At 46.3% G+C, this 13,255-nt stretch overlaps 1 protein-coding gene and 1 pseudogene across 1 annotated transcript in view; both read left to right on the forward strand.

Moving 5' to 3' along the window:
- The window catches only part of LOC116891066, a 565-nt pseudogene extending 33 nt beyond the window's left edge, over nt 1-532 (forward strand).
- Slc1a1 (solute carrier family 1 member 1) overlaps nt 1-13,255 on the forward strand; it is an 80,398-nt gene that overhangs the window by 51,602 nt on the left and 15,541 nt on the right. Inside the window, exons 3-5 of the mRNA XM_032891770.1 lie at nt 9,898-9,990; nt 11,271-11,385; nt 12,594-12,636. Coding sequence (XP_032747661.1) covers nt 9,898-9,990; nt 11,271-11,385; nt 12,594-12,636 — 251 coding nt within the window. The remainder of the gene's footprint in view (nt 1-9,897; nt 9,991-11,270; nt 11,386-12,593; nt 12,637-13,255) is intronic.

Genomic DNA, 13,255 nt, shown 5'->3' on the forward strand with positions numbered 1-13,255 from the left:
GTCCCACTCCCGCGCCTTCTATCTCGCGAGACTTTGTGGGCTCCTCCCTCTTTCTTTTCTGCCACCGCCATGCCAACCAGACTGAGGAAGACCCGTAAACTCCGGAGTCACGTGAGCCACAGCCACGGTCGCTTACCCGCGCGCGGGAATGCTGGAGGCAATCACCACGGGATCAACTTTGACAAATATCATCCGGGTTACTTCGGGAAAGTTGGTATGAGGCATTACTACTTGAATAGGAACTGGAGCTTCTGCTTGACTGTCAACCTGGATAAATTATGGGCGTTGGTCAGCAAGCAGACACGGGTCAATGCAGCAAAAACCAAGACTGGAGCTACTCCCATCATTGACGTTGTTCGATCAGGCTACTACCGAGTTCCGGGGAAGGGGAAGCTCCCTAAGCAACCTGTCATCGTGAGGCCAAAGTCTTCAGCAGAAGAGCTGAAGAGAAGATTAGGGGTGTTGGAGGTTTCTGTGTTCTGGTGTCTTGAAGCCACTTTGGAGGTTAATTAAATGCTAACATTTTCCGTGTAGGGGGCAAAAAAAAGAGGGCGAATTCCCTGTTCATGGTCTCTCGTTAGCCAGGTCTGGGTGTTCCCATGCTGAAAAGCCTTGAAGATGCATGTACCACTTAGTTGTACAGCTCGGTATTTGCTCGAAGCTTCTGCTTGTCAACACAGGTGGCTGAGAGCTTGAATGAGACCATCAGGAAGAAAGCAAGCATGTGTGCTTTCCCCGGAACTTCAAGAGTTTATTCCACCCAGCTTTTTAATGAAATCACTATTTCAGGATGGTTTAGAGACTGAACGAAAGCCCTGTTGTTGGAGAAGGCAAAGATGTAGACCAACACACTAAAGTCAGTGAATAACACCAGAGCCAGTGACCTCTACCTGCATTTTAAATGTCCCCCTTTCCGTCTCCCACCCTTGGTTGGGAACTTGGCAGTGAGCCTAGGCAGCTGTATAAACATGACCTAAACCTCTCAGAGATCGTCGAGGGCAGAGCTTTGAAGCCAGAGGATTCGCTATATTAGTTTGAGTCCTGTAATGCATTTCTCACAAGGAAAGGGACACATCTTATAAAAGCCATAACCTTTGCATGGGTGTGCTGCTTGCCCAGTAGTAACAAAGTGAAAAGTGGCAGATAAATGACCCCCCTTCAGTCTCTTCCTAAGATGCCGAGCCCCAGAATGTCTAGCACAAGTGAGTAGGCCTTCTGGTGATAGGAGGACTCGGCTATGTAAGTTTGACTATAAGAAATTCCTGCAAAGGAAGGTGTAATAGTATAAAGAGTCTCTCCAGTGTTCTCAGAGTATGGACCGAGAAGACCGCTAACTCATTCTGTTTTCAGTGGGCCAGGCTCTGTGGTACCATACACAATATATAAAGTTAAGGCCTAGCCTAATGAAAAAGAGGCATCAAGATGCTCTTCTGGGAATAAGGCGGGAGAGCATTATAAGGAGGGCTCTTGGAGGAAGGGCAGGAGTCAAGAGAGAAGGGATGCAGAAGGGAATGAAAGACGCTATAGTTACTCAGGATAGAAGTTGAGTTATTAGTCAGAGTTCTAGAAGCATGGGGGAGAGAGCAGCAAAGTGGGAAAGCGCACACAGGACTTCATATAACTCACTAAGGTCCCTGACAAGCCCGCAGAGTCAGGAAGAGTTCCCCAGTGACTCCATCTGCCACTGGACACCTAGTGCAAGCGACTCGTGGGTTAACGGGAGAGTCAGACATGGGAGCCACACTGCCTGGCTTTCAACATGGATTCTGCCATGCACTCTGAAACCTTAGCTGCATCACTGGTGGTCAACTGTAAAAACCATGTCCAGGTGCTTTTTGTTAGTGGTTTCTAGAAGGTCCATGGATTGGCCAAAAGTTACAATGGTCAGTTCTAGGATTCAGTTGAATACACGTGAGGGCAGGAAGGTTGTCTGTCATCCAAGAAGTGCAACCAACAGTAAAAGACTCTGTTTGCAGCTTGGAACATTCGCCAGCATGAAACAAGTTCTACATAGGAGCCTTTGCTGCCAACTGTGTGGAATTCAGAGCTGCGAGGGGTGTGGGGGTGTGTATACGGTTGTGTTATGAAACAAAAGTCATCTACTGATGTGTGCTAGCTGTTGCTGTAAAAGCATCTGTGTGGACCCTGGGAGGGAACGGCTGAGTTCTTCAGATCCTCTACTCTGTGTTGAAGGCATTCATCCAATGGTTAGCCTTGAGAAGAACTTTGGGGTCTTCCCAACAGCTGGCCACAACCACCAATGCTGTTATATTCTGCGGTGCTGAAAAGACTCTGACAGCACTGGTCTTGCTGAAGAACCTTATCTGCTCTGTGTGTGTGCGTGCGTGCGTATGCACGTGTGCGTGTGCATGCACATGTGTGTGGGCATGGGCGTGTGCATGTGTGCGTGTGTGGGTGTGCATGTGTGCACGCGTGCATGTGTGTGTATGTGTGTACGTGCATGCGTGCATGCACCCACAGGTCAGTATTAGGTGTTTTCCTCTATCATTTTACACGTGTTTTTGGAGACAGAGTCCGCAACTGAACCTGGAACTTTACATTTCATCTAGACTGGCTGACCGGCAAGATCCTAGCACCCTCCTACCTTCCCTACCTGATTTGGGGTTATAGACTGGTACTGTCACACCTAGCTTTTCTTGTGGGTGCTAAGGATCCAGACTCCACTCCTGTAGCTTGTGTAGCAAGCCCTTTAGCCACTGAACCATCTACCCGGGCCCACACCCTGTTTCCTGATAGGCTTTAAGCCATCAACTATAGACCAGATGGCACGGGCTGCAGAGTGACTCTTCTTTAAGGCCATCTGAGGACGAGTTTATTTTGTTAACTTCAAGAATAGTGTAGTTCTGTCACAACCCTTTCTAAGGGAGTTCTTTGTATGTGAGAAATGCAGATGCCACAGGTAAGGCACAGACATACTCCCACTGCCTCTTCCCTTTTTCTATCCCAGACGTATTCATCTTGATAGCTGACATTGCCAGAGTCCTAGATTAACAAAATGTGACTGTCTCCAGCCCTCTTTTCCCTAGAGAATAAAAAAAATTCGTTTCACCATTTTAAAAATGGTAACATGTTTGTTTACTCCTTGTTGCAACCTTAAGAAGTAGTAAAGTAGTCCCCACTTATCTCCATCTGTAGAGATAAGGAAACCGGAGGTTGGAACAAGATTAAACCATTTTCCCAAGATCACATAAATCACAGGACAGCACCTGGAACAGATGAATCAGATGAATTCCATTCTAGAACATTCTGCTGCCCAGAAGGCTGGGGTAGACAACCTCACATAAAAATGTTAATCACCCTCTAAAACATGCGTGTGTATGTGTATGTGTGTTCATGTTGAGAGAGACATGAGAGAGAGAGAGAGAGAGAGAGAGAGAGAGAGAGAGAGAGAGAGAGAGATTGAGAAACTTTATGGGGTTTATTTTTATTTGTAAGTAATACACAAAAGGCGCAGGATGCCAGGCATGGACACTTGGAGATCAGAGAAGGACCCCAAGGAAAGGACTTAACAGCCAGATGAGGAGTGGGGAGAAGCAGCTGGGGAGGCAGGGAATGACCGGAAGCTTTGAGGAGTTTGGTCTGTTGGAGAAGAGGCCAGGGGAGGGTTGTACTCAGTCTGCAGGGACACACACAGGCTGGAGATGCCTGTGGGGTCTCACCCTCCAGGGTAAGGATTCTTACTCTTTTGTCTTCGACGCCACTGGGAGATTATACTGGAGTGAGACATTTTGATGTTTTAAAGGATATATTTAATGATCGTGAATGGACGTGAGTATGCCTATGAAGTGTGTTACGTCGCTCAGGGACACATCACCGACCACTACCAGCTCTAATCCTCATAGGTGGCGCAAAGCCATGTCGGTCAGTTTGCTCCTCCCTATCAACTTGCAGGAGATTCGGGCTTTTAAAGTGCACTATGTTGAGAAAATCAAGTTTGGGAGCAAAACCCATGCGTATTTCAACTGGCCTCTTGGCTAGAGACAGCTATACTCACCCACAGTGGGCTAACTCACCCACAGTGGACTAACTCACCCACAGTGGACTAACTCACCCACAGTGGACTAACTCACCCACACTGGGCTAACTCACCCACACTGGGCTAACTCACCCACAGTGGACTAACTCACCCACACTGGGCTAACTCACCCACAGTGGGCTAACTCACCCACAGTGGGCTAACTCACCCTCAGTGGGCTAACTCACCCACAGTGGACTAACTCACCCTCAGTGGGCTAACTCACCCACAGTGGACTAACTCACCCACAGTGGACTAACTCACCCACAGTGGACTAACTCACCCATACTGGGCTAACTCACCCACAGTGGACTAACTCACCCACATTGGGCTAACTCCTGTGCAACACTGCCTTGTGTCCATTCAGAATCCTGGAGCGCTAGTAAATGCCTGGCAACAGAGAGAGTCCATCCTGACACCTTGACCATCAGGTACAGAGACTGTCATGAAAACTTCATTCCCAGGTGGTGGCTGCTTGGTCTGAGACTCTGAGGAGTCGCTTGCCTCGGATGTTTATTTTTAAAACCTGCTATTGTTTAGCCCACCCTGCTTCCTTTGTAGTGCTGTTATAAAAAGTTCAGATGATTGTTCTGATGGCCCGGCGCCAGCATCCCCAGCTCACTCCTCACAGCCTCCCAGAGGTAAATAAAAAAAAAAAAAAATGCCTTTTTCCTAAAATAAAGAGCCAGCAGGTGCCCTTAACTTCTAAGGACAGCCTTGAGCTCTATCCCTGTTTCCAGGCCACAGCCTCAAAATTGTCTCTGGCCATCGAGAGTGAGCCTGCCCTAGGCTTGTCTTCCATCCAATTCTATCATGTCTGTCCTGGTGCCCTTTGCCTGGTGACACCTCCAGCTTTTATTGGGCTCTGCTCCAGGGCATCAGGAAGCATTTCATTCTTATGACACCTTCTAACCTGCCACAGATCTAGCTGGCCTGTCTAAACCGTAGTAAATAAATATCATGGGGTGGGAATTACAAAACTAATGTCTAAGTGACTCTTGGACACTGGGACACTGAGGGACACTGAGAGGCTAAACATGATCTTTCGTGGGCTTTTTTATTTTCATTGGCTGCCCTGGGAACAGAACCAGGACACTTTGTGTAGGACCTTTCTGAGGAGCCTGCCTGCTCGCCGCTGTACTACTCACCCAGTGGACCTTGGAAACAGGCTGTTGGTACCTAGGGATAACCTATAATAGTGCCGCTCTTCCTGTCACGTGGAAAGCTTGGCATACAAGCATCCTCAGAGGACTTTATTCACTGCACTGCTGACCTAGGGAAGAAGAGGGCTCAGGACTCGAAAGAGTTGGGAACCTGTGTGCAAAAGAGTGCAGCTTATCGTCAAATCTTCCCTACTGTCCCTGTGATGGCAAGGAGAGGCTTCAGGGGGTTTCCTTGATAGAGTTAAGTCTGAAGCTTGTTCCCTTGACATGGCTGAGCGCCCACTTAATGCTCAGCAGTCTGGTAATGTGTAGAGATTACACTGTGTTGTCCGTATATGTGGTAGTCATCAGATGTGGTTATTTGAATGGGGTTAATTTCAATTAAGTAAAATTCTAGACACCTGCCTTGCACTCGATAGCCAGATGTAGCTTGAGGCTACTTCAGTGGATAACATAAATACAACTTCTACGGCACAGGAAGGACCACTGGGCAGAGCTGGTCTGGAATTTTATAGCACATGGAAGGGGTTAATGTGTCATGGTGTAGAGGAATGTGGCCTTTGGGGTCAAATCTGAGTTGAGAGCCTAGCTTGCCACTTAACTTCGATAGCATGGCGGCATGCTGCTTAGCACATCTGAGCCAAAGCTTTATCCTCTATAAAAATGGGTTAATAACGCCCACCTTGCTGAATTAAAATGAGAGTTAAGGACCTCCATGTTCAATGTGTGGTCACAACTCAAGGCAGTGTGTTTCCAGCACCGCCTTCATCTTCTATGGATAGGAGGAATTCATATTCTCCAGACAGACATTTCATAACTATTAAATTCCGTCTTCGCTTCTGTAATAGTTTTTTAGATATAGTTGCTTTCCAATGTCCCTTCTGTCTATATAGAGTAATCACCAAGTTCCCCCAGTGACTCATTGTAAGTTTTCCAAAAGCCTGAATTGGGGGGCTGTGATAGACTCCCCTTTTTATGTTATAATGGTAGGAATAAACCATATAGAAAGTTTTGATGGTTGGTTTTTGGCTGACTGGGAAGCAAAGACTGAGGCCTATGAGAGGAATGGGAACAAATCTCTTCCTAACGGTAGTCACGAGAGAGTCGCTGCTCCTACTCGGGATGCTAAGATACTTCCACCAATAATCCCATTATTAAAACGCCCTTTGTTTCCAGCTGAGCCCTGAAGTCCAAGCTGAGGCACTGAACTCCTGGTGGTGAGAGGTAGTTCATCTCCTGGGAAGCAGAAGAACCAGGGAGGAGAGGGCCCCATCTGGGGGGCGGGGGTGTCTCTGCAAAGACCACAGCCAGCAGAGTGTTGATCCAAGGCGGGCAAGAAGGAAACTTGTTCAGTACAACTCAGTAGCTGATGTTGGTTCAAACTTCGAGAGTCTGACCCAGAATAGTTTATTTTAGGCATATTAAGCAGAGCAGGGGGACAAAATTTTCCTGGTGAAGATTAACTCAGTCCCTCACACACAACAAAGCTTAAGACATGATCGCGTTGAAACTCGTGTAAAGTGCAAATGCTATTTTTTATAAAGACAGGATCATTCATTTTTGAATTGTGGCCTTTAGCTATTTTGGGTATTTTGGTTGGTTTTTTTACTGTTGCAATTGCTGCTTTTGGTTGCCTTATTGTCAGAAAATAATTTCTCCTCAGCACACCTATCTCCATTTTTCTACCCAAAAAGAGACTTCTAGGGTGTGAGGACTATTGTCTTGCTCTAGAGATGTGTAAATGGACCCTTAACATCATCTTGGGTGGGTGTTGAAGAGGCCAGAGACCTTCTTTCCAAATACTCGCTTCCAGGCGGGCAGTCCACAGATTAAAGAACAGTGTTTAGTGCCTATCCAGCCCACCTGCACCAGGCCGGTGAGCTGGTCCCACCCCTCACCACAGTGGGCCCTGCACCCGACATGGTTGGCCCTGGTGGTGTTGGCTCTGGAGATCAAGAGAATTGTCCCTGCTCCTCACCTGGGCAAAATGGGAGAGCTGGTCCTGATGATACCTAGTGCAGGACAGCTGGTGGGCTCATCAAGGGCCAGATTCAGGGCCCTGAGTTCACCCACTCCAACATCTACCCCATCTATGAACTTCTAGAGCACATGAAGGGTCTAGTCCTGCAGGTCCAAAGCTGCAGGATCTCCATGACACAGGGCAACAACAGGATTAAGAAAGGAGTCCTGGTGAGGACCAAGGATTGATGGTGTATCAGAAGTCAGAGGCCTCAAATCAGACCAGTGAGTGGTTGCAGTGAACACCTGCAAGGAAAACTGTGAACAAGGGGTGTACTGTGGGACACAGGGCAGCTTCCATGGCAATGTGCTTTCTGTTATTGTTGTTTGGTTGGTTTGTGTCTTAGTCAGGGTTTCTATTCCTGCACAAAACATCATGACCAAGAAGCAAGTTGGGGGAGAAAGGGTTTATTCAGCTTAAACTTCCACGTTGCTGTTCATCACCAAAGGAAGTCAGGACGGGAACTCACACAAGGTAGGAACTTGGAGGCAGGAGCTGATGCAGAGGCCATGGAGGGGTGTTACTTACTGGCTTGCTTCCCCTGGCTTGCTCAGCCTGCTTTCTTATAGAACCCAAGACCATCAGCCCAGGGATGGCACCACCCACAGTGTGCTGGACCCTCCCCCTTTAGTCACTAACTGAGAAAATGCCTTACAGCTGGGTCTCATGGAGACTTTTCCTCAAGGGAGGCTCCTTTCTATGTGATAACTCCAGTTTGTGTCAAGTTGATACACAAGACCAGCCAGTACAGTTTGTTTTATTATTTTGTTTGTTTCCTTTGGGGGAGGTTGCATGGGTGAAGGGCAGATATGAAGGGGTAAGGAGATGAGTGGGATCAGGGTGCGTGATATGAAATAACCAGGAGTCAATAAAAAAATTTAAGAAAAAATCACAGTGGTTAGAGTGAGAAATTCTGTCATCCCAACAGCAATGACATCCTTGTAGAATTTTCCTGAACATCAGATATACCAGGAAATATGAGGAGCACCATCTTCTAGTCACTTAGGAAACTAGATAGGCCTCTCATGGTGTGAGGAATGCCTCTGATAGCAACCTGAGCATCCTGCTGCCGGTCAGCTCCAATTCCTTCTCTTTGAAGTTGCCCTGTGACCGCCTCTTCCCTTCTCCCGCTGCCCTGAACTCTAGGCTTTGCACACAGTTGCGGGACAATGCATGTTAAAATACAAAATCACTTTCTCTGGTGTTTCTTTGGCTTTAAATAGGATTCTCAGCTTGGAAATCAGGCAGGGTAGAATTTGAAACCTCCAAATGACAGCTTGCTGGAAAGTTTCTCAATCTGTCCCATCTTCCTCCCAGAAGCTCAGCTAGGGAACACCAATTGGCTTCACTCATGGAAGTGTCTCTGATAGAGGGAATGTGTTTCTAACAGAGATGGGTGCTTTTTCTATTTTCAATTCAGCCACCTTTCAAACAAACCTCTTTCTTTTTTTTTTTTTTTTTTTTTTTTTTTTTCGGAGCTGGGGACCGAACAGGGCCTTGCGTTTGCTAGGCAAGCGCTCTACCACTGAGCTAAATCCCCAACTCCTCAGACAAACCTCTTAAGACTAGCAACATTTGGTTATTTCATTGGTAACTAAGACTGGTTGAAAGTGGTTCATTAACCAGGAACACACTGGTTAACAATGTGTTCATTAACTCTCCAGTGCTATAGAAATCATTGTATCCTTTCAGTCAGATTTTTTTTTTTTTTGGTTCTTTTTTTTTTTCCGGAGCTGGGGACCGAACCCAGGGCCTTGCGCTTCCTAGGCAAGCGCTCTACCACTGAGCTAAATCCCCAACCCCTCAGTCAGATTTTTGAAGTATCTCACAGTAGCAAATGTATATAATACATTTGTTCACCTAGAAACAATTTGGAAATCATGACAGAGAAGTGGGAAATATGCTAGGCAGGGTGGATAATAAATTACCATGGCTTATTATTGTATTAGGTTCAGAGACAATCTAAAGTCCAACTAAGACCAATAAAACACATTGTAGTCTAGCCATATGTCAGACAGTCATGTATCCATTAAAATTATCTTTAGGGTAAGTATGTGACGGTGAAGACCATTCCTTTAGTTGACTATAAAATTGCCTATGTTTACTAAACTTTGAGAAGGAAAATTGGAAGAACATTTACTAGAATGTTAACTATAGATAGTGAGATGAAATATGTTTGTTGGCAGGGGTGGGTGATCAATATCTAGTACCTTAATAATCAAAGGGAGACATTATCCTTTCAGCTTGAGCCTCCTGATCGAAAAGACAGAGACACAATTATGATGTGCATGAGCGTCAGTGTACAATAAGTAATTAACTTGGCTCAAGATACATGGTTCCTCAGTACTGAATTCCAAAGGAGGAATTCTTGGGTGGTAGTGTGTAAAGATCCTGACCAAGCTCATACCTCTCTGTGGAAGGGAGACTCTTTCTTACACCCAACCCCAAGAAAACCAGAGACCATGGAAATAAGCTGGATAAGTAGTTTGTGCCCCACTGGGCTCCCACTTCTGAATTCTTCACTTGTAATTTTGATGTTTGCTGAATCTAATAAGTTGCATCTTGTGAGATGCATCTTGTAGCTGCAAAGAAGGTGCCAGCTCTTTATTGGAGTCCCTAATGCAGGAAAGCTGTCTTTTTACTGTAACTGACTTTCTCCATCTTCCGTCTCCTTTCAGGTGTCGCTGCACTGGATTCCAACGTATCTGGAAAAATTGGTCTTCGTGCTGTAGTATATTATTTCTCCACCACCGTCATTGCTGTAATCCTAGGTGATGCTTATTTCTGACACCTTCCTTGTCCCTCTTTGTAATTGTAACTTTGTATTCACAAAGTAATTAGGCTTTTTAAAGTGCACATTTTTTTTTAGCCAGAAAATAATACTGTCAAATTATTCTGGGCCTTCTGCCTTTGAGTCTTCGTAACACCTTTTATGTGAATGAAATCCAATACCAACAGAATTTTGACCACAGTCCCTGTGTGTCAAATTCTCTGGTAAGAAACGGAGAGGAAGTGACATTTCTGGGCCCTGTCAGTATCACTGGGTAGAAAGAAGTAAGGCCAAGAGTTTATATTATCTTAAGCCAGATAATTAGCCTAAAGCAATAGAATATAATTAGAAGACAGTTCTAGAAAGGTCAGACCTCGTTGCATTTCACAGTACTGAAAGCTAACAGCTAGCACCCTTTCCAGGCAGAAGAAGGGAGGGCGTGCTAATAAGAGAACGGGCTGTCCCCACCATCATTAGCATGGTTTTGTGGTAAAAACCTGGTCCTGCCTTTGTAACCCATGCAACAGTTTCAAAAGAATCCCCAGAATAAGGAGAAAGGAGAGAAGGGTTCCCAGATACTGCAGCCGGCTTGACCTCTGTGGCCCACTTTGATGAACTGATACGTGATTGGCTGTGGGGCAGTTTTAGAGGTACTCAGCCAAAGGGCCGAGGTTGGGGAGCAGGGAGCTGCTTCTTTCTCAAAGATCCCTGGGAAAAACAGACATAAAGGGGAAACAGCAAAAAGAGAACAAGATGATACTTACTGGGAGACCATGATTCATACTCTCATTGCTGTTGGAGAAGGCCCAGCAGCAGAAGGCCAACCCATCTACATCCCAAGGCCCTACCCCCTTCCCTTAGCATTCCTTCCTCCTGGAGGAGGAGTGAAAATGAGCGGGAGGATGCTTTCTCTTCTTTGCTCCCCTCCATCTCTGGTACCCAGGTCTCTCCTAAAACTGCCCACTGCTGCTTGTACAGTCCATGAGCTCAGTGCTAACATAGTCTCCAGTTGTGTAGTCAGGTGCTGTGGACAGTTCCCAGCAGCAAGCTCAGCCATCCCTCCCTGAACTCCCACCTTGTGTCTTCATTCCACCCCTCGTCAGAGCGTTCCAGATAGTCAGGACCTGTCTACGGAGGCCTTAGCATCTTGTTGGGGACTCGGGCCTTCCATGTCGCAGGACTGCCTGCACCACCTTGTCAACTGGTTCTCCAAAGGCCACCCAGGGACACCAGATGCCCTGCAAGGTTTTAATTCTCTGCGACTACTGTTCTTGGTTACAGGTATTGTGTTAGTTGTGAGCATCAAGCCTGGTGTCACTCAGAAAGTGAATGAAATCAACAGGACGGGCAAAACCCCTGAGGTCAGCACTGTGGACGCCATGTTGGATCTGATCAGGTGAGTCTTGCCAGTGGGTGACTTCCTGGATGCGCCATCTGTATAGGTGCACAAGGCCCCTCGGGTGATTCAATGCTCTGATGTCTTAACATTTGTGTGTGCGTGTTATGTAGTATACATTGTAGAGGTCAGAAGACAGCCTCAACTGTTAGCCCTTCAGCCTTATTTGAGGCAGCATCTTTCTGTTGGCTGCGCGCTGTGTATGCCAGGGCGGCTGCCCCTCGAGCTTCTGGACTCTCCTGTATCCACCTCCATTTTTGCCATATAAGCACTGAGATTATAAATATGGATGTTGGGGATTTGAACTCAGATCCTTACACGTGTGCAACAGGCACTTTATACCCACTTAACCACCCCCCCATCCAATGTCTTAACATTTTTAATAATTTGTAAAGTTCATGCATCTCAGTTTGCCATAAATCCTACACGTTACAGAGCAAGGACTTTCTACTTGCCAGGCGTGGTTCAGAGAGTCGTGGATAAAACAGGGTTCATTGTAGGACCTAGGATAGACAGAGATGCAGGAAATGTCCTTGTGACAGAAAGACACTGGGCAGAACTGGGTGGTCAGTTCTGAAGGTTACTTGGAGAAGTTTCGTGTTTTTGTTGTGCAGAGAAACCCTCTTTTCTAAAGTAGTCAGCACTACAAACAATTAGTAAACTGAAAGTATCAATTCAAGCAGAAACACATGTTTAAAAAAAAGTTACAGGATATGTGCATATGGGCAATTTGGGGTTCCCTTGGGGTTCTTGAGTCTCCAGGGCATGTAGTTTAGTTATTTATAGGATTCACACTTTTTTGGTATTTCATTGATTTACATATTTGATTTGGCAATTACAATAGAATTGCAACTGGAATTTAAGGATTCAGGGAGAAATACAACAGACTGTTATAAAAGTGGTACGGTACAGACAGTCAAACAACTCTCTCGACCGTGAGCGTCCATCTGTCAACACCACATTTCCCCAAGAACAGCAAGCGTGTCACTTAGGGAGTCTGTCAAGTGGAGCTGACAAGGAGAAATGGTTGACTGCAAGGGACTCGGGAAGAGAGATTAATCTTAATGTAAGGGATACTCTGCAAAGCAGAAGCCAGAAGAGAAATCAGAGAACCCGTGCTCTGCTGTTCTCAATCCCACTGACAGACAGAATTGAACAACCCAAAGCGCGTTTCCCTGATATAAGCCTGTTTTCCGTGTCTCCAACAGGAACATGTTCCCTGAGAACCTGGTCCAAGCCTGTTTTCAGCAGGTAACACCGATGGCTTTGCTCCTTTGAGTTGCTCCTCTGTTCCTATGACCCACTGCGACTTCATTTTCAGCTATGACCCAAGCAATGGCATTAGTCCATCAAAGCCAACAGCATAAAGTATAGCAGTGAACAGTGGGGTTCAGATGACTCCTGCCTTTTGGGGTGTAGTGAAATGCATGCTGTGTTACACTCCTAAAGAACTTGGACTCCCCACATATGCAAGCAGTGGACAGAAGAACTCTCCGTCTCTTCTTCCCATCCCTTTCTTGGTGACCATCGATGTCTAACTGACTCCATGGTGGCCAGCCCACCCAGAGCTGGCTCTTTTCCTTAACCAGTGGGTGCCCCATGCTGGTGCCCCATGCTGGTACCCCATGCTGGTACCCCATGCTGGTTCTCTGCAGCAGAGGCATGGGTATATCAGATGTCTTCTCTCATGAATGTTTATCATTGTCTGCACACCCCTGAAAAAATCCTTTTCTGTTTATACGGGCTCCTTAAAGCAGCCGAGTCGATCACAAACTGCTGTATTCATTTGCATAAATTACACGAACAGAGACCCCCATATACACCAATAAAGATGGCAAGAGCATTGCTCTCCACACCCCCACCAGAAACA

Source organism: Rattus rattus, chromosome 2 (genome assembly GCF_011064425.1).
Source record: "Rattus rattus isolate New Zealand chromosome 2, Rrattus_CSIRO_v1, whole genome shotgun sequence".
Lineage (NCBI taxonomy): Eukaryota > Metazoa > Chordata > Mammalia > Rodentia > Muridae > Rattus > Rattus rattus.